Source organism: Lampetra planeri, chromosome 31 (assembly GCF_965212315.1).
Source record: "Lampetra planeri chromosome 31, kcLamPlan1.2.h2, whole genome shotgun sequence".
NCBI classification, from domain to species: domain Eukaryota; kingdom Metazoa; phylum Chordata; class Hyperoartia; order Petromyzontiformes; family Petromyzontidae; genus Lampetra; species Lampetra planeri.
This window is the reverse complement of record NC_136137.1, coordinates 4,512,543-4,537,547: the sequence shown is the minus strand read 5'-3', so window position 1 is coordinate 4,537,547 and position 25,005 is coordinate 4,512,543. Positions and strand designations below refer to the sequence as shown.

The 25,005-nt window shown below is 48.0% G+C and overlaps 1 protein-coding gene across 3 annotated transcripts; it reads right to left on the bottom strand.

Annotated features, from left to right (window-relative positions):
* Positions 1 to 4,819: 4,819 nt before the first annotated feature.
* SMUG1 (single-strand-selective monofunctional uracil-DNA glycosylase 1) lies at positions 4,820 to 23,007 on the bottom strand. 3 transcript variants are annotated; one of them, XM_078609073.1, is made up of 3 exons: positions 22,946 to 23,007; positions 13,046 to 13,481; positions 4,820 to 12,590 (listed from the first exon to the last, which is right to left on the bottom strand). In XM_078609073.1, the coding sequence occupies exons 1-3, from the start codon at positions 22,954 to 22,956 to the stop codon at positions 12,024 to 12,026; spliced, it is 1,014 nt and encodes a 337-aa protein (XP_078465199.1). In that variant the 5' UTR covers positions 22,957 to 23,007; the 3' UTR covers positions 4,820 to 12,023. The 3 variants fall into 3 exon arrangements, with proteins under 3 accessions (XP_078465199.1, XP_078465200.1, XP_078465202.1); XM_078609074.1 differs by having other exon boundaries at positions 22,942 to 22,975; XM_078609076.1 differs by having other exon boundaries at positions 22,915 to 22,957.
* Between the last annotated feature and the right edge of the window lie 1,998 nt (positions 23,008 to 25,005).

Below are 25,005 nucleotides of genomic sequence, written 5' to 3'. Positions count from 1 at the left end.
CCAGTATATATACGGGGTTGTATCTCTTGGAATTTCTTATTTACTTGATACAGCAAGCGTGCTATGACGGTTCCACCTGAAGACGGAAGCTTGTGTTGCCTCCGAAACGTCGTGATTTTTATTTTATTTTAATTTTATTTTACTTTAATTAATTTGTATTTTTTACCTACGTGACTTTACCGAAAAAACCCAAGAATATTGTTCCAATAGGTTTTATTCAAATAAATCCTCACCCCTTTGCCAATCTGCTGCTGGACAAAGTTATCTATCGCCCATGTAATGTCGGTCACAGGAGTTGTTTTGACCATACTTCACCACGCTGGTCAGTGTGGATTGGTGAAGGTGAGGCCCAGGGCCGGTTCAGATATCACTCGTCACTGACGTTAGCCGTGGTTGGGATTCAAACTCATGTCAGCGGGTCCGTAGTGTGCTGCGTCAAACACTGCGCCACTGCTTTCCACACACAATGCATAGCACGCAAAGACATCCCTATAGCCTTCAAAACACATGAGCGAGTGCTTCTAGATTTGAAGCTTTCGTGACTGCAAGGATTCATACTCTTAGTTTTTTCGGTAAAGTCACGTGATGACGGAGACTTGTGTTGCCTCCGAAACGTCGTGATTTATAATTTTTATTTCTATTATTATTTCTATTATTTTTATTATTATTTTTTACCTACGTGACTTTACCGAAAAAACCTAAGAGTATGAGCAAGTGCTGTTAGCGAGCACCTATTAAGGCCTTGACTGCACACGAGGGGATGGGTCGCCAGCAACACGACCAGCCGCCTTTGTCTCTCCAATGATGGTGTTTACACACTGCACCACGTACACATTTAAGGCTGAGTCGACCTGAAGAAAGCCCAGAACCGGTTCAGATATTCGTCTCCGATGTTGGCATCGAGCAGGAATCGCACTCGGTTCGTCGGGTTCGTAGCGCAGCGCGCTAACCACTGCACCACCGCCACGCACAGTACACACGCACGCACGCACGCACACAGGGACACGGATGTACGCGTGTAAATATGACAGTGTGTGTGTGTGTGTACGTGTGCGGTTGTCTCTAGAGAAAGCCAGGAATAGAGAAAAGGGCCTTGGTGGAGACAGGGCCATACATAATGTGGCACAATTTACATTTGGGGACGTACAAACATTAGCGCGCTGGGTCAAATGTGCTGTCGCATGGATGAATCTGAAAATCCGCCTACATAACATGCCAACGCTTTTCATTTTCGTTCTTTCCCTCCCCTCCGCGTTCAGGTTAAATGATGCACCGGTCTGCACTTTAAAATGACAATACGTTCAAATTACCGATAGCATTTAAGTTAAAGGTTGCATGTATTTGCGTGTGTGAGTGTGTGTGCGTCCGTGCTTGTGCATCAGTGTGTGCAAAGCAAAACAATGAAATAGCGCTTTGTCCGCTCATGTGCAAGAGCCAGCCGCTGTGTGTGTGTGCGTGCAAGTTTCTCGACCCAGCATAGCTCAAGGCTGTATGTATGTAGTCATGTTATTTACGCCAATTCCGTCTGTGAACATTTAGGGGTTTTTTTGTAACGGAGGAAAACAGTGAAGCCGTAGAAAGAAAGAACATACATTTGGCCAAACATCCCAATGTAGCGGGACCCAATGGCTCGCAGAGAAACGCGTCGAATCGAGGAAGAGCAATCCATGTGCGACTCAAGAGTTCTCCAAGTGCATCGGTGGGGGTCGACGGTGTGAAGTCGCCAACGACTGCGCAGCAAAAACCCGTCATCGTAACACAGCGAGCCACTTCGATGGGCCGTCCTCATTTGTGGCGAGGTCGCCTCTGAAAACGGAGCTAATAGCTCAGTGGGCTTTGCCTGGTAAATACACGTTTCGTTTTAATGATGGAGCAATGCTGACAAATAACACGATGATGATGATGATGATGTTGTCGCCCGTGTGGCATCTGTGTCTCATATGCAGGACCGGCGCTACGGGGGGAGCACCAAGGTGGACCTCGCATCACCAAATCTCCCTTTGAGTTTGACTTCACGCGAATAGTTCCACGGATGGCCCCGTTGAGCCGCTTTGCCCCGGGCTAATTTTCCAAGGGAGATCCGTGGTGCTGCGTGAGCACAGCGACAACACGAACAAATAAAACAAAGACAACAAAAACATTCAACGTCGCAGAGAAACGAACACAGCAGCAGCAGCAGGCCCCCCCCCTCAAGGAATATCGCACAACAAGCAAACGAGGCGTTTAACTGGTCGTAAACGGCACACGCGCGAATCGAAAGTCGGCACAAGCACAAGCGTGAGAGCGAGAGGCGCTCCAAAAAAACAAGTTAGGTGCAGGTCTCAGGTAAGCTCCGTAATTGGATCTAAAAGGGAGGTAAAGATACGCGTGAATTAAAAGGACAGCTTAGACACATGAGACACCAGACAAAAGTTCGATACGGGTGTGCAAGTAAGATGTGTCTGTTGGTCTCATAGGGGGATCAAGTGAGTGGGTTGGGGAATGGCTCACCCAAATTCACTCTCGTCAGCAGTGTCACCGTTACGGACTCCCCCCCCCCCACACACACATAACAGCAGTAGCAGCAGTAGCAGCAGTAGCAGCAGCAGCAGTAGCATCAGCAATATCAGCAGCAGTAGCAGCAGTAGTAGTAGCAGCAGCAGTAGCAGCAGCAGTAGTAGTAGCAGCAGTAGCAGTAGTAGCAGTAGCAGCAGCAGTAGCAGCAGCAGCAGTAGCAGCAGCAGTAGCAGCAGTAGTAGCAATAGCAGCAGTAGCAATAGCAGCAGTAGCAGCAGCAGTAGCAGCAGCAGTAGCAGCAGCAGTAGCAGCAGCAGTAGCAGCAGCAGTAGCATTAGCTCTACCAACCCCTTCCCCCATCCGAGAGGAGCTGCCGGGTTGCCAGGCCTGGTCGTGACAAACGGGCCGGAAGCCTTCCTTCGCTGTTTTACATCGGCGGAGAAGCCGCAGCGGCTCAACATCCTCTCCAAGGGGTTCGGCGAGCTCGCCGATAATTCCCTGGCATTATCAGAAAAGGAAGAAAAAAAACAATGACAAGAGGGGGCAATGGTTGAGAGAAAAACCCGGGCAGGGATGGATGGGGGGGGTCGATGGGTGGCTGGGTGGGTCGGCGGATAACTGCAACAACAAAAAAAACAACACCAACCCCACTTCATCGCACAAATGCTGATTTATTCTCTCGCTTAGCGGCTCAACGACGCAAAAGGGGGCGAGCGAGATTGGTCGAGGACGGTGATTTGTGGTAACTTTACGCAGAGCTTCCCACCGTTCGCAGTTCGGAGTCACGGAGGCTATCGACGTCGTAGCGAAAAGCGCCACTCCACGAGGAGCATGATTGACGTGCAGTGGTGGTGGTGCTGACTCTATTGGAGGGGGGAGAGCGAGGAGGGAGCGGGGGGAGGCCGAAGCAGAAATAATATATATGGCCGATCCTTTTTAATTCATAAAATCCGAGTGAGATGGCAGGATGCGACTGCGGGCAAATGTGACATGATGTGGCGGCATCTATCATTGGAGATTTAAATAATAAAAAAACACCCACCAAAATCAATCAGTCAATCAATTATGCAATGAGTCATTTTTTTTCCTTCTTCAAACCCGTGGGGGTGAAGTCAAGGGCGACTTGAGTCAAGTCAGGTCAACGTGTCTCCATGCCAGCGATGGTGTTAGCCGATTGGAGAGGGCCTTAAGCAGAAATTATACTGGTAGGAAACTCCTGGTTACACCAGCCCACAGGGGATTATTGTGTCCGTCCGTCCGTCGTGCAAGGAGGGGCTGGGTGGGGAGGGAGGGGCTGGGTGGGGAGGGGCTGGGTGGGGAGGGTGGAAGGGTGGGGAGGGGAGGGTGGGGAGGGGCTGGGTGGGGAGGGTGGGGCTGGGTGGGGGGTGGGAGGAGTGGGGCTGGGTGGGGAGGTGCTCGTCACCCCGTGGTGCCCTTATAAAACTCAACGTTTAACCTACTCACGCCGGCTTGTGCCCACCCTCACAGTCGGGCATATTTGCAGAATACACCACGCCGCTGTTGACCCTGACCATTGACCGAGCAACCCAACGTTCCTACCAGCTCCCTCCGCAGGAATGTGTTATTTTGGTCTCCCCCCCCTTTCGATTCATAAAACCCAAGTGAGATGACGTAAGAGATATTGACATGATAGACGTCATGGGATAAGAGCAGTGCTGACAAAATAAGAGATGTGGTGAGATGAGAGATGCAAAAAGGATAGACATGAGATTAATTGGCTTGTTTTGTTAGCCTCTTAAGTTTGCATGGGGCACCACCGTGGTGAGATGTGAACTACTGTACCTCGCCTGGTACACAGGACATCATGGTTTAGATCCCGACCCTGACGCCTGCTGTATATTTTGAGCTTGTGTGTCTCTCTCCCCGTGGTCGCGTGGATTTTCCTCCGGGTCCTCCGGGTTTTCCCGTCACATTCAGAGTCGACATGCATTCAGGGTATTTGGCTGATATAAATGTCCACACGATGATAAGCCACTTCGTTGGGCTATCAATTGTGGCCAGATCGCTTCTGAAAAAAAGAGCTACATAGCTCAGTGGGTCTTATCTGGTAAAATAAAAATTGTTAGTTGATGAAGATTTGAATTCCAATCGATCATTGATTGATGACCCTTATTAATCGTGAATCCGGGGGCCCCTTTAGCCTTTTGGGGCCCTACGCTTTTGCTTGGGCTTCGCTTTTTGCCGAGTGACAATGCGACGCATCCATTACCATCAGCTCGCGGAGAGCGTTTAATCTCAACGCCACTCTTGCGATTATACAGGATACAGAATTTTTTTTTGTACACACAGCAGAACAAAAGAAGACGATAACAAGGTTTAAATTTAATTAACATTGTTACAAACGTTACAGAAATGTTTCTATTCGCAAGGCCAGAGTCTCATCTTTACAATACGCCAAATTTTGAGCAAGGTTGCACGAACCACTGTACCACCGGTCCCTTATAGAGTACGTAGATCTCATCGTCCTCCCATAGATATACAGTACAACAAAGATAAAGACCCCCCCCCCACCCCCTATAACCTTAACAGAATGTTGGGGAAAGTGCTGTTAGCACCACGCCCGGCCACCTTTGTCTCACCAGTGATGATGCGTACACAATGCAACAGGTACTCATTTGAGGCGGAGTAGACCTAGGGGGAGGCTCAAGACTGATTTACTCACCACTGATGTTGGCAGTAAGCTGAAAATCGAACTAGGCTAGCCAGGTTTGTTGTGCAGTGTGATAACCACTACACCCTACTGCTCCCCACAAAACACACACGTGTACAAGTATATAAAAGACAAACAGCTGCCAGATTAATGGGTAAAATCCCTACTCTAAACCACAGTACAATATTAATCAAGAAAAGGTAGTAATCAGAATACCTTTGTAAGTTCCACAACTCTATCGAATACATTTACATTTAATTTAGACTTAAAACTTTCGTGACTGCAGGAATTCATATTCTTGGTTCTTTCGGTAAAGTCACGTAGATAGAAAACAAAAATCAAAATTAACAGCAAAAAAACCCACTACGTTTCGATTGCAACACAAGCGGTCTTCTTACTGCCAACATCAGAAGACCGCTGTGTTGCGATCGAAACGTCGTGGGATTTTTGCTTAAAATTTTTGTTTTCTAGCTACGTGACTTTACCGAAAGAACCAAGAATAAACATTTACATTAATTCAGACATTATTCGGTAAAACGAATTTGGCCACGATTTCGCCACAGAGGAGCGCCATGGTTGTGATATGTTAACTACCTCGCTTGGTATGCAGGAGGTCGTGGGTTCGATCCCGACCCTGACGTCTGCTGTATATTTCGAGTTTGCATGTCTCTCTCCCTGTGGTTGTGTGGATTTTCTCCGGATCCTCCGGTTTTTTTTCCCCTCCACATTTAGAAACCAGCCTTCAGAGTATCTGGCTGATATAAATATCCACGTGATAAGCCACTTTGTAGAGCTATAATTTATGGCTAGGTAGCTTTTGAAAAAGAGCTATAATGTTCAGTGGGCTTTACCTGGTAAAATTTAAATAGTTTAGTTTCTTTGCGAGTAATGTCACGGTGTCTTTGCGTCCGCAAGACAGAAGATGAAACGTCCCTTCGAAGAGATGGAGTGCTCATTTCACATTACTGTATGCATGTATGTTGAACTTCTTTCGCACCGTACGTAGCCAACTGTGCTAATCGGAGGTACCCATAGAAGGACAACAACCTAAACACAAAAAGGAGTTCTAAAGAAATTAGTTTTCAATCTAGATGATTCAAGTTCAAGTTCATTTATTAGGTATAGCATAGCTCCCATTGGCTTCCTGATATCGGAAGGAAGAGCGTTCCAGACGGCCGCAGAAGCGCATCTGAAAACGCGCACGATGCGGTGAGGGTCTTTGTTCGATGGTTAGCCTAAATCCGCTGCTGCGAGGATGACCGGAGTTCGCGTGACGGTTTCCTTTGGCCAATGCACGTGTCTCATTGGCGAATGTTACCTTTTAACCGATTTTTCTTTTTGCCGACGACTCCATCACCTACGATCGTGATTAATGGGGCAAATTTGCAAAGGTGATGCTTTGCTCGCTTAGTCGAGACGTGAATGTTGGTCCCAAATGCTATCATGTGGGGTGGGTGAGTTTTTTTGGATGCTGGGAAAAGAAACTGAGGCGTGGAATATATCAAACCAAAGCATATGACCTGGAGCAAGCAAGACCTTGGATTCAGGAATTGAGTGAAGGGACTTCAAAGTAAACTGGGGCATGGACTTCAGAAACTGGATGGTCTAGAAGATTCTAGATTTGAAGCTTTCGTGACTGCAAGGATTCATATTCTTAGGTGACTTTACTTTACCGAAAAAAACCTAAGAATATGGTCTAGAAGAGCCAAAACATATGGACGTGCATTGTCAAAGCATAGACTGGAACTGCGGCGTGGATTGGCAGAGCCTTGGTCTCACACGTGGCCACCACGGCCAAGTTCTGTGCAGCGCTACAGCAACACAAGAGTTCGGCCAAAGCCAGCAATACCCTAGGTGAAAAAAGTTTCCCCGAATTGGCCCAGCCAATGTATTTGAGCTCCGTTGTTTCAAGTATCCTGGAGACCGAGTGTTTCCCAAGGAACCAATGCCGAGGCATTAAACAGCCACCTTTGAGACCTGGATTCAGAGCCCTGGGACTAACGCAGGGCTCGGCAGCCTGCGGCTCCGGTGCCGCATGCGGCTCTTCGCAGACTGCTTAGTGACGTAACGTATGTGTGTGTATGTGTGTAAAGATGGGGAGCCGTAGTGTAGCAGTTAGCGCGCTGCACTAAGAACCTGGCTCACAGCCAACACCGGTGACGATTATTTGAACCGGTCCTGGGCCTCCCCTAGGTGGACTCAGCCTCAAATGAGTAATTCTAGATTTGAAGCTTTCGTGACTGCAAGGATTCATATTCGAAAAAACCGAAAAAACCTAAGAATACTCAAATGAGTACCCGGTGCGGTGTGTAAACATCACCACTGGGGAGACAAAGGTGGCCAGTCGTGGTGCTGGCCCACCCACCCCCTCGTGTGCCGTGCTGGCCTTCATAGGTGCTCGCTAACAGTACTTGCCCCAACAGTCTGTTGAGGCTGTTGTAAAGATGGCGGCTTTGTGTAAAGATGGCGGTTTAATGTGGAGCTGCTGAGCGACCGCGTGATTCAGATTGTGTGCGAGCGTGTGCGTAATTGAGTTTGGTGGTGGAGAGAATGGAGAGTTTCCCATATCTGGGCAGTGTGCTCATGACCGGCTCCGGTTTGATATGGCACCTGGGTCTGTTCGGAGACCTCCTGTCAGCGAGCCTTCGACACTTCACGTGGCCTCAAAGTGCACCTGGCACAGGCGCCATGGTGACATCACCGTCATTTAGTAGCGAATGGCGGGTAATGATATTGCTATATGAATGTATTTAGTGTGTGTATATGTGTGTATATATGTGTGTATGTATTCACGTGCATTGTGGCTCTTGAGATAGTATTTTGTACCGAATTCGGGAAAAAAAATTGTCTCTTCTTGTTATTTTGTTTGCCGACCCCATGGTACTAACGCTATGTTTCAACAAGCATTTGCAAGCATGCTCGGTCACCAAAAAAATGGCCCGGGAAGGGCCCAGGAACAACAGCACAACTCTGATCTCTGGCCCCGTGTTTCACGGACCGCGCTGCTCTGTGTAATCGGCTCCTGCCACCTGTCTCCCCGGTCCCTCCTTTTCCCTACGCAGCGGAGAGCGATTCACTCCCGCCCGGTGATTCAGCTGTTACGAATGAAATGTATTTTCATAGTCGACAGTGGCTTGGCGTAATGGCATTTGATACCCATTCATCTCCACTAGAATTCGATGCACAATTCGAGTGTGATTAATAGTAGAAAAAGCTTTCCTAAATCCATCTTGCGCACACGATTGGTTGGTTTCTAACTATCCGTTATAAATGCAACATTGAGCATACCGTTTGCCTGTGATGTGAAAAAATAACCTGCATCTATTCACACACTCACAACTCCATAATGCATGCATTCTGAGCTTTGAGAATTTATATTATTCAACGAGTTGATGCATCGGTACATGCCTGCACCCTCCTTGTCCTGCATGGCTGGTTTGGAAGAAACGTGGGATTTTTTTTTAAACCTATATTTGTGTTCGTTTTGGCTTCCCCAAGCAAACATATATTGCTTCTGTAATTTGCCCCCCCCCTCCCACCCTCGTTTTTAAAAACAAAAACACAGCCGTGGGTGGAGTTTACACAGGAGACGCCACACGAACGTGGCATCTCTCACGCCGTGACGTTATGAGCAGCTATGAGGGGCAGCCCGAGTTGGCGCTGCGGTGATGCGATGTTAACCACCTCGCCTGGTATGCAGGAGGTCGTGGGTTCGATCCCGGCCTTGACACCTGCTGTATGTTTGTAGTTTGCGTCTCTCTCTCTCTCCTCGTGGTCGCGTAGATTTTTCTCCGTGTCCTCCGGTTTTTCCCTCCACATTTAGAAACGACATGAGTTTAGAGTATTTGGCATCTACGAATTTCCACGTGATGATAAGTCACTTCATTGAGCTATCATTTGTGGCCAGGTCGCTTCTAAAAACGAGCTATATAGCTCAGTGGGCCCGTATACCAGGCAAGGTAGTTAACATTTTGCCACCGTGGTGCCCCTGTACCGTGAGGGCCCTGCACTGACTCGGCTCGGATGCGCCAGTGGACAAAGTATATCTGTGGCGCGTCATCTGCGGTGGGGACAAGTGGCACAGCTATCGAGTGTGCAGGTGGTGTAACTGCAGCTGGACTGGCGGGTCTAAGCACCGGCCTCCGAACAGAGGGGGGGGGGAGGAGGGGGGAAATGGACAGGAAGTGGGGGGACCTATTGCAGTCCTTGCATCGGCGCTCATGTAAACAACGCTTGGCTACTATGTGGGAATCCTCGGCTGAGCCTACTCGCTCAGTCCACAAACCGGACTGGCTTGATTCCCAAGGGTTTGTGGAATATAATAAAAGCACTGCCTGTGTGAGTGCACTGTGCCAGACAGAATCTGCGAGGTTATTCATCGAAGCCCTGGGTCACCACAGGATCCAGATGCGACCCGACTCGCACCTCAGCAGAGGTCGCAAACGGGTTTTGATTCCTTACCCGTACCCGGCCGCACCAGGGTCGCAAATGGGTACCCGTACCCGGCCGGGTACGGGTACCCGTTCACTACCCATACCCTACCCGAAATGAGTGACAAACGGTTACTCACCAGTGACTCACGGCCTACCCGTACCCGGCCGCACCAGGGTTGCAAACGGCTACCCGTACCCGGCCGGATACGGGTAGCCGGGTATCGGGTAGGGTACGGGTATCAGGTACCCGGTTGCGACCTCTGCACCTCAGTCAAGTCACCGCCAGGCGTGTAAAACACGATCTCTTATACACTGACATCATACCCTGCTCAGAAGTAAAAAAGTATTAGATGCACAACGCAATGCACGTTTGCCTCTGCGGGTAAAAGAACAAGCTGGCATGCCAGTCTATTCAGGGAGCCTTTGCTTTGTCGGGAGATTTGACTACACAAAGAAGTGCGCATGAGGAAGCACAAAAACACACGCACTGATGCACAGGTGCACGCTAATGCGACCGTTGCCAACTGTCCTGGCTTGTCCAGGGTCGTAATTTTGTTGAAGTGGCTGTCCTGGGAAATCTGTCTTCCCGGAACATTAAAAGTAAAAAAAAAAAATTCATTGCGAAATTATAAAATTACAGCATTGGGAGATGATCAATACATACTTTGGGAGAGTTCAAAAGATATCTCGGCGGTGTCTGCGACGCATTGGCAGCACCATTTTTTTTTAAAGGCCTAAACAATTAATAAACGTTGGCATTACATAATGCCAGTAGGCCTACGTGGTAAAATAACACTGTGTTAAAAAATGCACGCCGCTGGTGTGGCCCAGGTTACTCGAGCAAATTAATGAGACTATCCTGCTTGCTTGAGCGTTCACCTGGTTAAACAAAAACCTGAAAACTTTAACAAATTGTGATTTTTTTTTCCATTGTAAGAGCCGTTTCATTTATTTTTTTTTGGGGGGGGGTCACAACTTCCTTTAAGAGAAGTAATGTGAAACCCTGAACCGGTCAAGACAGGACCATCCGACTTCCAACAAGGCCGTCGCGACACACGCAACCGCATACCTGTCAATCCCTTATCAGTGCCTACCGTATGACAGACCAACTCAGACTTTATTGGTCACCCCGTGCCCTTAGAAATCTCAACGTTAATCCTACAAAGTTCCATCACAAGGGAGAAACACAAATAGACACAAATTATGGGGTTTCACCCGTATTGAAACGGCTGTACGCCGTATGGACCTGAAAACTCAATTTCCCTGTAAAAGAATATGGATAAACCGTATGGGTTGACAGGTATGCAACCGAACACCGGCACAAACAGTTCTTTCAAACTCGCTTGCCCGAAACGTCTGACTTCACCCTTTGGGGAAATCTACTACTTCCCATCCTGCCCTCTGTGTAGAGGCAGCTGGGTCCACAGACTTGCGACAGCAGCACTCCTCCACTGCTGGCGGCCGTCACCAGATCCCATTTGTCGCCAAAGTCTCCACCTCATTCCTCTCCATTCGAGATGTTAACTACCTCGCCTGGCATACAGGTCGTGTGTTTGATCCCCGACCCTGACGCCTGTATGTTTGGGGTTTGCATGTGCTCCCCGTGGTCGCGTGGAATTGTATCCCGGTCCTCCAGTTTTTCCCTCCATATTTAGAAACGTGTGTTTAAAGTATTTCGCTGCGATAAATTTCCACATAAGCCACCTTGTTGAGCTATCATTTGTGGCCAGGTCGCTTCTGAAGAAGAGCTATATCGCTCAGTGGGCCTTACATGGTAAAACAAAAAAAAATTCGTTTAATTTCAATTTTTCGGAGTCACCCTATCTCTGTTAGCTTGCATTATTATGACCCACACCACGGTAACTTTCAAACACAGTTTCCTCCTACTCATCATCATCACCACCATCACCACCATCAGCCAGAGTAAATCCACTGCTGGATGAAGGCCTAACCCCAGGCTGCCGCCACCTCTCAAAATTCTGCGATGTAACAATCCGCCAGGCACCTGCGTATGAAACGGATTTCATTGCTCCCATCACCTACCGTCCTCCTACTCTCCCTCACGCGCAAATCCAGCGTGGAAGGAGTAGGACTACGATCTAGAGGGATTCTCTATATTTTTTTAGAATCCATCCAAATCGTAGTAATCTACAATCCCTCTAGGGGAAGTCATCGATGGCCTGCAGTGGAATGAGAAAAAGGTGCAGAGTAGCACATTTTCGGCTAGAACATCAGCTCACGTGCAGTTGAAAGGCGGATTACTGCCTTGCAACGATCGTGAGAGATGGTGGCGGACGAGGGAGCCCTTCATCCAGCAGCGGATTGAGCACGACTACAACTCTCATCCACCGGGGCAGCAGCACGGACAAGCCACCCGTGGGGCCCAGCACCTTTACCACACGGCAGACACAACCAGCGCCCAACTACCCGGCGCACTGGCCGATCTCCCCGTCCTCCGTCGTGAGCAGCTCCAGGATGCCGATCTCCTGCATCGTCCGGCGCGCCACCACGTCCCACCCGCGGTTGGCCCGCGGGTTGACGGGCGACGGGTGCATGAGGAAGGCGACGCGGACTTCGGCGGGCCCCATCCCGCCGGCCTCGAGCGCGTCACGGGCACGTCGCTCCGCGTAGCGGCCCAGGCCCACCACGACGCGCACGCCCAGGGCCCGCACGGCGAGGCAGAGAGCGGCGTCGCAGGCCCGCACTAGGGCGCGCCGCTGGGCCGCGGGGAGCTCGGGGGGCGTCACGTTCTTGCCGCTCTCGGCGAGGAAGGCGAGCGGGCAGTAGTTGTGCACGTAGCAGCGGCGGAAGAAGGCGTCTGGGGGGCCGCAGAGGCTGCGGAAGAAGCCCCAGAAGCGAGCGCCGCTCACCTCGCTCTTGGGGCACGCGAGGCCCAGGACGGGCCGCTTGGGGTGGACGCGCGGCGGCTGGCGCACCTCGCCCGTGATGCGCAGCCAGTCGCGGACCACCGACACCTCGCCGAACGGCACCTGCGGGGCAGGCGGGCGGGCGGGTGGGTTGGATGGATGGGTGGGGTATGTGAGAGCACGACAAGTGAAACACCGCGTCACCGCTCAACCCAATAAATTGAGTATCGTGCAACAGGAATGATTCTCACGTGGCAAAGCGAGTGGGAAAGTGCTGTGCCCTGTCTGTACCAGAGGTCAATCTTGAATAGATCTGTGGTAGGTCTGCGATATCCGCTTTCATGGGCCATTCCCTAACTGTAAGGCTCGCATTGCTCTGCAAGAAATCCGAATGATTCTTCATCTCACGAAATTATACTGGAGAAAATAAAGACCCCCCCCCTGCCCCGCCAAGACCTAAAAAATATACGTACGCAGAACGCATCGTTACCAACCACCACGGCCCTCACGCTACAACTCACGCACCACGACTCACGCCGCACCATAACCCACGCACCCCGCCACCACGACTCACGCACCCCGGTCTGCGACATGCCGAAGGGCCCCGGGTTCATGCCGAGGAAGAGGACGTCCTTGGGACCGCGGCAGTACGCGGCCACGAAGCGGCGGTGCGTCTCGGCCGCGTACTCCGTGGGGTTGTACACGTAGCGCACGGGGTCGCCAAAGCTCAGGCGGCTGAGCACGCCGTTGAGCGTCGCCTCCACCTCCAGGAAGCTGCAGGCGAAGGCCGTGGGCACGAGACGCTCGGGGCTCAGTTCGCCCCCGGTTCTCGCCGCGTCACGCGCCGCCTCTTGCGCCGACGCCGCCGACGCCGCCTCCGGGGAAATTGCAACGTCCGCGGAGTTCCCATCATCGTCGTCGTCGCTGGTGCCGCAGGCTCGCTTGTTCCTGGGTTCCGGATGCTGCGGTTGTTGTTGTTGTTGTCGTCGCTTTGTGGGCAGCATCGTGGCTACCCTGGGCAGCACAGGAGAAGCATCGGCGTCCGATTGAATATCGTTCGACTACCATTAATCGTCAACGCTGTATAGCGCTCCCGTTATGCTGCTATAGTGCTCCACATGCCAAGAGTTGCTTCTCGAGCAGAAGTTGAGTTCCTTAAGTAGCTCCCAGCACTTTGAACGAACCGTCGGACGTCATGCCAAAACAACATGCGCAAAGTTGAAAGCGTGAATAAGTTTGCTCCGTCCGCCTGTCCGGTCTGTAACCTTGTGCGATGACGCTTCAAGAGAGGTACCGATGTGAACAAAAGTTGCGTTGCCATTCGAGGCTTAGCCTTAGAGAAAACCGGTGGAATTGATCAATGGTTTGGCCAAAACTTTGAGACGTAATTTGCCTCTGTGTCTGTGTCCTGATGACAGAGCAGCACCTACCCCCCCCCCCCCAGTTCCCAATGACATCATTACATTGTACATCATCAAACACGTGTTCAGAGAGCATTACCGAATCAAATATATTTGCACGATATTTCTTCGACGTGCTGTGTCGTGAGAAAGATGTTTGCTTTTCCATTTATAACTCAAAAGGTATGTATGTTGAACTTCTTTTTTAAAAACAGCTATATAGCTCAGTGGGCCTTGCCTGCTAAAATAAAAAGTTGAGTTTTTGCGTCCACAAGACATGCGGTGAAACGTCCCTTTTAAAAGATATATTGCTCATTTCACATTACTGTAAGCATGCATGTTGAACTTCTTTCGCATCGTACGTAGCCAACCGTGCTAATCGGAGGTACGGGGGAAGGACAACTAAATAGAAAAAAGCATTTCCTAAAAAATTAGTTATCAATCCGCAGGCAAGTGGTACAAGGTTGATGATGCCGCCAAAATTTAGCACACAAAGAAATCACCTTATCCCAAATGAAAGGTTGTTGTGGGTAACGATACATCGTAATCGCAAAGTGCTTTCCTACACGGGCACGGCATGTTAATCGATTAGGACTGTACAGCACAGGGGGTTCGGCAACCTGCGGCTCTTTAAGGACCGCTTCGTCGTGACGTTGTTTAATTAAGGACCATCGCCGTCTCGTATTCACATGCATTGCGGCTCTTGAAAGATTGCGATTTTTACGGAATTTGGAAAACACGTTCCTTCGGAGTGGGCAAGTAGGAACTTGGTTGGACAGCGCATTCGTGCGATCCGTGTCAGTCACGCGGTGCAAGCTGCGTGGGGCGGCGCGTCACGTGGTGCTGAGCCTGCCCGAAGCGCTATGAATTACAAATCGAGGGCGTGGCTATGCACGACAGACAAATAATCCCTGGTGGGCAGTGTGGAACTGTTGTTCCTACCTGTAAAATGGCTCTTCTCGCTATTTTGGTTGCCACAACAATTACTCAACATTTTACTCCAATTGTAAATGTTGTGGGTTTACTCTCCAACACACCGGTGTGCATGAACTAGTAACGAATTGGCATGTTTCATTTACGTGACAAACCTTTACTAATTGTCTGTATCGGATGGCAGCGGGTTTAACGACACATTTATATTTACACGATCTAACCCAATATAAAAAAACGTTATTGCTGTTCGCCAAGTCACTTGACAGTCGTGTAAAACACTTATCCCCACTCGTTGGGAGTTTGTGAAGCGGGCCCCCGGCTCGTTTCCCGGGCCGGGCTGTGGAAACGCGGCATGATGGACTGGGCGATACGGGTGCTCGCCCGCGTTCGTGATGTATGTGCCTGAGCTCAGCAGTTTATGATGGGCCTTTTTATTCCCTAATAGCCCCACTTCTGTGCATCAAACGCACTGCGCCGTAACCTACTTTGAGGCTTAATAAAGCCCTCCGACACCCGTGCATTCATTGTCTACTCTCTCCGGCACGGCATTAGAAATATTGTCATGCCAAAGCGCAATTAGAACTGTGATGTATTGCTGCGCTCATAGTTCCGCAAATCCCTGACCACTAAAGTGAATGTCGCGATATTGGGTTTACCTAAAACATCAATACCGGGCTGTGTTTTGCATACAATTGCACGACTCTGTAGAATAACACAGGCGCGTGCGTGTGCGGGTGGGTTTATATATAGTGGGGAGCGGTAGTGTAGTGGTTAGCGCGCTGCGTTATGAACCTGGCGACCTGGGTTCGATTCCCGCTCACGGCCAACACCAGTGACGATTATCTGAACTGGTCCTGGGCCTCCCCTAGGTCGACTCAGCCTTAAATGAGTACCTGATGCGGTGTGTAAACATCGCCACTGGGGAGACAAAGGCGGTCGGGCGTGGTGCTGGCCACCCACCCCCTCGTGTACCGTTTCGGCCTTCATAGGTGCTCGCTAACAGCACTTGCCCCCACAGTCTGTTAAGGCTACACGGGGGATCTTTGATCTTTGATATATAGTGGGGAGCGGTGGCGCATTGGTTAGCGGATTGCGCTGCGAACCTCCCCCCGCAACCTGGGTTCCATTCCTAGCCATGGCTAAGAGCAGCGGTGTTATCTAAACTGGTCTTCAGTCTCTTCTAGGTCGAAATAACATTTTAAACGAGTAACGCATGCGGTGTGTAAACATCCACACTGGAGAGACAAAGGTGGCCAGGAGTGGTGCTGGTCACACCACAACTTTGTAGATAAAGCTGGCCCTAATAGGTGCTCATGAACAGAATGTGTATGCGATGGTGGGGATCTTGGTATTAATGTAGGTTTATATTAGGCAAGTAATAATTAACATGCCAAGGCTTTGCTGGCTTGTATGTCAGTGTTTTTTTGCCAGATTTAATTTGCTCTTGCAGAACCCAATTTTTGTTACTGTATTATAGCCTTGCATCCTTTCTCAATTTGGTGAATTTACCATGAAGAAATGCTCTTCAACTCATGTTCGATGTCGACCACAGTTAGATTTGCTATTGTGACTTGCAACTATGATTGAACAACCATGAATTCCTTTGTATAATTTATTTTACTATTCTTGTAAAAAAAAATTACTATTCTTGTAATTTTTTTCATCACATAATTCTGTCGTATTTACCGAGTTTATGGAAGAATGTGTAAATATTCTACTTATGTAACTACCTCTGAATTTTTTCCCCTATTGCTGACCCCAGCTTGGGCTGGACCCCTGTGAGAAAAGAGCTTCATAGCTCATCAGGTTTTTATTTTCCCACTTTAAAACATTTTAAGTTAATTTATATGGCTATATATAAATGTGATTAGCGTCTCCATGTGGTCAGGAAAAAACGGGAGTATTCCGGGTGAAATACCTTTCACAAAGGAAGAGATAACCCTTTAAAAAACAATTCACACAAACATGTTGGCACCCTACTTGCTGTACTTACGAATACCCAATTGAGAAAAAAATTTCCCAACCCTCCTATCCTCGCGCGAAACTGGAAAAAAAAAACATTTCCACCAGAGCCACGGAGTGAGAGTGGGAGAGATCGAGCGAGCGAGTGATACACACGAAATAGTGAAATTAATCATGGCGCAATTTGCATCCCCGCGCTATTAATAAAAATTACGGTGACATGAGAGAGTGGGATCTCTTGAGTGGCACCGCACTTGTCCGATTACTACAGCAGACATCACAAAGACAAATCATGCGCAGGAAACATGCATCTGTGCTTCATTGGCGATTACAAATTACGCACTATTACAACATTATTGTAAAATATTGATCTGTCAAGCAATCTCGCATAGGATGTATTATTCATTTGAAATGCTACTGAACGTAATTTCCTTTTTTTATTGCCTTACTTATTAATATTTCATTTCTGGCCACTCGGTAAATAACGGGCATCCAAGGCACGTGCTTAAATTGCATTAAACAAGGGCTTTGTCAAATGCTTCTGCAGCGATATCTTTGCTTAAAATCAAAACGGCAGTCAATCGTGATCAGTGTGCCTCAAACGGCTACGAGCAATGCAATTAAGGCCCCAAATTCGTTTCTGAATCCATGAGGAGATGTAATTTTTTTATTGAGTAATATAAAATAATAAACACTGACATATCACACAAACTGTGATCGAGACCGCCACGGGAATAGGTAAGGGTGGATCGAATTGTCGCAAATTCAGGGTCGCAATTCTATTTGAAAGATTCATCTTTAAAAATGTGTGAATGGTAGTGCCTCTAGTGGCTGTAGAGGTCAGAGTAACCCATAACATACAGCATATGTAAATTGAAAAACATTTAACCTTATTTTGAACAACTGAATACATATGTTGTGTAGTAGAACCACGCGGAGACGGAGTTTAGTGTAAGGGCGATTGCCGTTTATTAAACTATCACGTTCAGCGCTCAAGCTCACACCAGGAGTAGGTGCTCTCTATCCTTGGTCCTTACCCTGGACCCCCAAACTCTATGTCGTCCTACCCTCGGCTATCCATGGGCTCTCTCTCTCGGGCCGGGGCGGGGGCTCATCCAACACCCCCCAGCAACGAGGAGAGAAGAACCCACGCTCTCTCAGCCGATCCTCACTGAATACTTGGAGCCCCGCTCTCGGCTATCCCCTTGGCTCTCCGACTCATCTGCCCCGGACGGGGGTTCAGCCAACACCGTCCGGCGACGAGCGGGAGAGATCTCCTGCAGCCGATCCTTGCCCCGGGCTCCCACAACGACCCACGCCTTCGTCACGGGGTCCTCCTTAAGTACCCCTTGGGCGGCACCTCCCCCTAACTCAGACCCGCCTTTGTTCCCGAAGGTACCCCCTTACAGCACCCGTGACATGACGTGATCCTCCGCTGTCAACTCGCTCGCACCTCATTCTGTACACCCTCTCATGGTTGCTCACACTACTCCTCTACACATATAAGTGTCATTCATACCTAATAAACTATACCCCATTAGACGGTCAACTCAGCCCAATGTCCTAACAGGGCTTATAAAATGAGTACCACTTTTTGGGGCATCCTATCACAAAAGCCTGGTGCTTGTCACAGCAATGTGGAATTTCTGCTCCTGGCTCAGGACCACCAATGGAGCTGGGTACTGCCAATCACTCAATGGTGTGGAGATACAAGTGCAATCCACTGCTGAATTATGGTTTCCCAATACCGTGCGGGTCGTGGGGGTTATATGACCATTCTTCATCGTTGAAGTCAACATGGGTTGGTGAAGGCGGGTAGATGTTTCTGCACTGTCCTATTCTATCCACTATGTAGCCCCAAAACCGATAACCTGCATGTTGAACTTCTTTTGGACTGTACGTAGCCAACCGTGTGCGTCGGAGGTGCAGGGAAGGACAACAAACTAAAGACAAAAAGTAGCTCTAATTTTTTTGTATCAAGATTTAAAAGTGCATAGCTCCAGTAGCTTCCTAATATCAGAAGGAAAGACGTTCCAGATGACCACAGAAGCGCGTCTGGAAGCGCACGATGCGGTAACCGTCTTTGTTCGATGACCAGCCAAAAGCCACTGCGAAGATGACCGGAGTTCGCGTTATGGTAAATGCCCCTTGACGAGATCAGCAAGATGTATGCATGGTGGTCACTCGTTCAATCACTATCCGGGCTCAAATCCCGATTAACTTTCAAGATCGGATGACATCAGCCACATTGGGTGATGACGTGGCCCAGCGGTAGCGCGCTCGCCACTTGTCACAAAGGTGCGTTGTTCTAACCCAGTGGCCGCCCTGGTTATTACCGTGGGTGTATTTAATGTGCATAAAATACATGCGTCTGCTCCAAAATATACGTCAATGGTCCCATTACCGTCATTCGCAAGAGTCGGCCATTGTGTGCTGGTGTCACGGTCCACATTTGCAAAATTCAACCTCGATTACTCAATTGGGATTTACACGCAGCAATCATTGGCCCGAATGTACAAACTTGAAAAAAAGTCAAGATACTTACTGAGGCTATCCTGGGTAAACAAGCATGATAATACATTCTGGCCAATTTGGTCATAAGCAGTGATATACACTATATATTAGGTGTTAGATCATAAATATAGACCTACTTAAATGCAGCAACCAATTTTCTTTAATTGCATTTGCTGAGCAGAGCTACAATAAGATAGCAGCCAGCACCATAGAGATTCGGGTATTATTGGAATGAGAGATATACATGTTCTCATCTGGCATAAGCAAAACGGCCTACGCTTCAAAAGTATCCGTTGGCAGATTACCAGGGTTGTGGATTCAACGTAACGTACATCAATAAATTAATATTTTCACAATTTTGCTTGTCTTGAAACGATGGTGCTGATATGCATTCACTGTAGGCTGTGCGACTGATGGGTTATGTAATATTTTCGGATGTGTGAAAGCGACACATTTTCTGCTTAATAATTGTGTTATTTATATTCTCCACAACGATGCGTGCGATTATTTATCTTAACGTGAGACTGGTTTGATTTTTTTAGCCGCTCCTCCTTGCTTGAGGTTCAGTCACTCAGTGCCCACGAGACCCGCTACGTCTTGCGAGTAATAAATAAAATTACATTTTCAAAATATCTTGAACGTCTATTTTACAGCACGTGCCTGTGCGATTTGGTTATTTCCTGCAGGAAGTATAAAAAATAAGAATTGGTTTTACCCTTTCTGGCAAAAAAACAGGTGTTAAGATGTTCAAAAACTAAATACATACCTTTTTGCAAGGAATTAAATCTGCTTTATACACACATACTTGTGGTAAAACAAGCAAACAAACATGCTCTGATAATTTTTGCATTGTCTTTGAAACTGATTGGCCTACATCAGAAACAGCCTGCCTTCTTCTGTATGGCCTTGTCTCACCAGTGTTAGACCATAAAAACGCCAAAAGGCGAACATTACAAAGACAATGCAACATTTACAGCTCGGGGTTGAGGAGTTAAACCTATGGGACCTTTTTGCCAGAATCAAAGTGTGAAAAATAAGAATAGGCTTTACCCTTTCTGGCAATAAAACAGGTGTTAAGATATTATATTCTTGGTTCTTTCGGTAAAGTCACGTAGAAGGGAAATAATTATTTTATTAAATGTATTATTTCCCTTCTACGTGACTTTACCGAAAGAACCAAGAATATGAATCCCTGCAGTCACGAAAGCTTTAAATCAAAATTTAGGTGTTAAGATGTTAAAACACCCAACAGATACCTTTTTGCAAGGAATACAAGTCTGCATTAACCACACGTGCTTGTGGCAAAACATGCAAACAAGACATGCTCTGATAATTGTATAATGTATGCGTTGTCTTTGAAACTGATTGCGAGTGACCGTGACGGGAATGGAACCACCGGTCCCACGAAAACCGACCATCTTGACCACAAGGCCACGGAGCCGCCATAGTCTAAATTAATGATGATATATGGTAATGGGATCCAATATTGCTTTTTGTTAAGCATATATTTGTGCACCTATACACAGTATTGCTCATTTAGCCCCTAAGTATTAATGCATTCTGAATACCACTCCATCAATCACTTTGGGTTACGCATTTCAAACGCTGGGCATTTCGTGTATACTCTAAATTATTATGTTTTCATATGCATGATTACCACAAAGGTGACTGGTCAGCAGAAATGAATGAACCAGATTACGGAGAGTTCACAGTAAATAGCAATTGTTATACTTTACTATCCTTTAGTTATATAGGATATCCTCAATGAGTCTCAACAGTCTTCTTGGTTCTTTCGGTAAAGTCACGTAGAATGGAAATAATAAAATAATAAAATAAAACATCATAAAATAATTCTCACGACGTTTCGGCCACAACGCAAGCAGCCGTCCTCAGATGAAGAACAGGTCTGTCGAGAAGACAGAGTCTGAATGACACACCCCAGGCTTGGAGCGTCTATTTAAGCTGGTATGGAGGGGGAAGAGCGCCTTGAGTCTCAACAATATTTATGAGGAGGGTCCTGCAATGGTCATCATCAACACCTGCCATGATAATTCCACTGCTGGATGAACGCCTCACAAAGCCCCCTTTGTCATCACTCACAATCTCGCACCTACACACGAGCTAATCACGTTGCTCTGCGATGGATGGCCTCTTGTGCACATATCCCTTCTTGGACTGCCACTCTACAGTTAGTCTCAAATTGCCCGCCATCATCGCTTTTAGCAATGTGTTTTGCCCAAAAGCACTTACATATGATGTCTCTAACCTGCGATGTTATCGAATCCATTGGTTCCTCTATGTTTTTGTAGTGGCAAGGTTTTGATGGATTACTTTTCTCGTCAATTACAGAGTGGATTAGTGACATAATACCAAAAATGCACGTTTGGCAACTGGGAATAAACCGGGAAAAACCAGAGAAATCCCATGCATATGAGAGGGGGGAACATTCGGAAACACCTGCAAAACCCTCTATGTTGAACTTATTTCGCACCGTACGTGGCCAACCGTGCTAATCAGAGGTGCCAGGGAAGGATATAAAACTAAACTTGTTTATGGACCCACTAAAGACTGAGCAAGCTCAAGACCTGCATTTCGCGTGGACTTTTTTCCGTAATCGGTTGAGCAGCACAGAATTAAACGCCTAACAAACCGCACCACCAACGTTTTAATAGGAAATAACACAATACGCGTCTCGAATTGCACAGGGCTACAAGATACATAGTTTGAGAGATGGGAGGGAATTTCAAAGTCGAAACCAGACAGCCAGGGCGGACCATGCGCCATCAACGACAGTGGAGTAATTCTAGATTTGAAGCTTTGGAGTAACCAATTGAAATCCATGACAGAGGTCGCAACCGGGTACCCGATACCCGTACCCTACCCGATACCCTGCTACCCGGCCGGGTACGGGTACCCGTTTGCGACCCTGGTGCGGCCGGGTACGGGTAGACCGTGAGTCACTGGTGAGTAACTGTTTGTCACTCATTTCCCAACGTCTTGTCTCTTCTCACAATTCAAGTTCCTAGAATCAACCCACCCGCGCCTGCAACATGGCTTCATCCCAGAGGTCGCAATCAGGTACCCGATACCCGTACCCTACCCGTATCCAGCCGGGTACGGCCGGGTACCCGTTTGCGACCCTGGTGCGGCGGGGTACGGATACGGGTAAGGCATCAAAACCCGTTTGCGACCTCTGGTCCATGCTCACAGTAAGCACGGTAGCAGCGATATAAAGAGGAGGCTGCTGACAGCAGCCGGTGTGTGAGCGAGTGACAGGAGTGAAACAATGAGTGTTGGATCAACAATCAACTTCACCGCTTGACGCTGCACTCCAAAGTCAAGCACACGGTATATGTGAATACGGTACATTACGCGACCAGCGTGACAGGCTTATATCGAGTGTGTATCAAACAAATTAACTATTTAGCGTTTGCTAAACGCGTACAGCGCGCATGTATACACGTGCACACGCGTACAGTACACAGTACAGTGTCTGCAGTATTGCAGTCAACACGCGCCGCGGGCTAACACAAAATCGAGGTCCCCGCGCGTTAGAAACAACGTACACGTAGAAAGGTGACATGTTAAATTACGAGCAAATGAATGTGCACCATGACAGTGAATAAGAATTCACACACAGACGTGGAAGCGCCGTGTTTACATACGGACCGCCGCGACATCCCTTTGTAATGAGCCCAGTTTACGAATTACACTAGCCCCGCCTCTCGGCGCACGCGATTGGCTGCCCAGGCGTCACGTGCTCACGGCCGACCAATAGAAAGCGTCAATTGTTGCATTTTTTACACCACCCCCCTCTCTCTCTCTTACTCCCCCTTCGCCCCTCCCCTCACCCGGCCCCTCCCCCCTTATTCGCCCCTCCCCCCCCCTTCGCCCCTCCCCCCGCGTCACTCGCCCCGCCTTCTTTGCGGCCTAGTGCCAAAGTCGCGAAGCCTGGGCATTTGCGCGGGAGATTAAACAAATCCACACGCGTAAACAAAACAATAAACGCCTGATGGGTGTTTTGTTGTTGTTGTTGCGTGTTAATTGCACGAGAAAATAAGGGGAATTAATTGTGCAATATGTTGCTTTGTGTTTGCCGATGTGTTGATAATAGCAGATTGATTTTTTTTTAAATCCATTAACCATTAGCACTACTTAACATATAGTGAGCGTACTCTTAGGTTTTTTCGGTAATGTCACGTAGGTAAAAATAAAAATACAGTGAGCGTGCATTTAAAGTAGGGGTTTCCCTCAGAACTCATGTTTCGAGCCCTTACCGAGGCAGTTGCGAAAATTACACATTACTATGTCGTGACTCAGTTAAAACATCATGAGACCTCCTTTGCCAGTACCAAACTATGATAATAGGGTTTTCCCCTTTTTTCTGGCAACAAAACAGGTGTTAAGATGTTAAAACACCAAACTGAAACCTTTTACAAGGAATCATGTCTGCATTAACCACAACACTTGTGGTCAGAATGAAAACAACAAAAAAACATACTCTGATCATATATGCATTGTCCTTGAAACTGATTGGTCCACACCAGAGACAGCTTTCTTTTGAGCCTCGTCTCAAACGAGTTAACGACACATTTATACTCATTCGATCTATCCCAACAAAGAAAAACCTTGATTATGAATAATAATAATGATGACGATGGTGATGCCGATAACATCAAAATGTTCCACGCTGTGACGACCCGAGACGAACCACCGTTGGCGAAAGCGTTGCATCGCTCTGGCAAAATGCGCCACGCGGGGTTTACTCTTCTCTAGATTTGAAGCTTTCGTGACTGCAAAGATTCATACTCTTAGGTTTTTTCGGTAAAGTCACGTAGGTAAAAAAATAAGAAATGAAAATAATATAAATAATACTTCTTTTATTTCCATTATTATTTCTATTATTTTTCTTTACCGAAAAAACCTAAAAGTATTTACTCCTCTCGTCTTCCACACCGGTAAGCCCCTGGCTCATGCGCCCATCCATCCTAATGTGCCTTGTCCGTCCATCCGTCCGTCGGTCTGCCCCTGTAATCGCATCTGTCGCGATCCACTATACGGGCAAAGGCATCGTGACACGACCGCACGCCGGAGTAGAATTTGTTTCAAATGAAAGGGCCGTCACAGTTAAATTTCGATTTAAAGCTTTCGTGACTGCAGGGATTCATCTTCTTGGTTCTTTCGGTAAAGTCACGTAGAATGGAAATAATAAAATAAAATAAATAACACGTAATAAAATAATTCTCACGACGTTTCGGCCACAACGCAAGCAGCCGTCCTCAGGTGAAGAACAGGTCTGTCGGAAAGATAGCGTCTGAAGAACAGGTCTGTCGGAAAGACCTGTTCTCCACCTGAGGACGGCTGCTTGCGTTGTGGCCGAAACGTCGTGAGAATTATTTTATTATCTTTTTTTTCCATTCTACGTGACTTTACCGAAATAACCAAGAAGTCTCCCCCCCCCCTCCCCCTGCCCACCTTTTGTTACGTCGTTTTGCAAATACGCCGTCGCTTTATTAACTCCGCTGCCCGATTTGAGTGGCCTCGAACACCACACTTACGTCTCTCACAGCGTCGTCCGTCCTTTCTCCATCGTCTCTCAGCCCTTCTTCGACTCCTCTAGCTCGCTTCGATATTACGTCGTTTCGATATTCGTCGTCGCACTTTTCGGGAACGCGTTCCCCCGACGTAAGCCGGGATGTTGCTGTACCGTACCCCTAGCCTGGCGATTT

Bases quoted from the DNA above. Each gene is read 5' to 3' on its own strand.
- SMUG1 (XM_078609073.1), bottom strand. The intron at 12,591-13,045 runs GTGCGTGAGTCG...CCTGCCCCGCAG, and splicing joins TCGGCATGTCGCAGACCGGG to GTGCCGTTCGGCGAGGTGTC.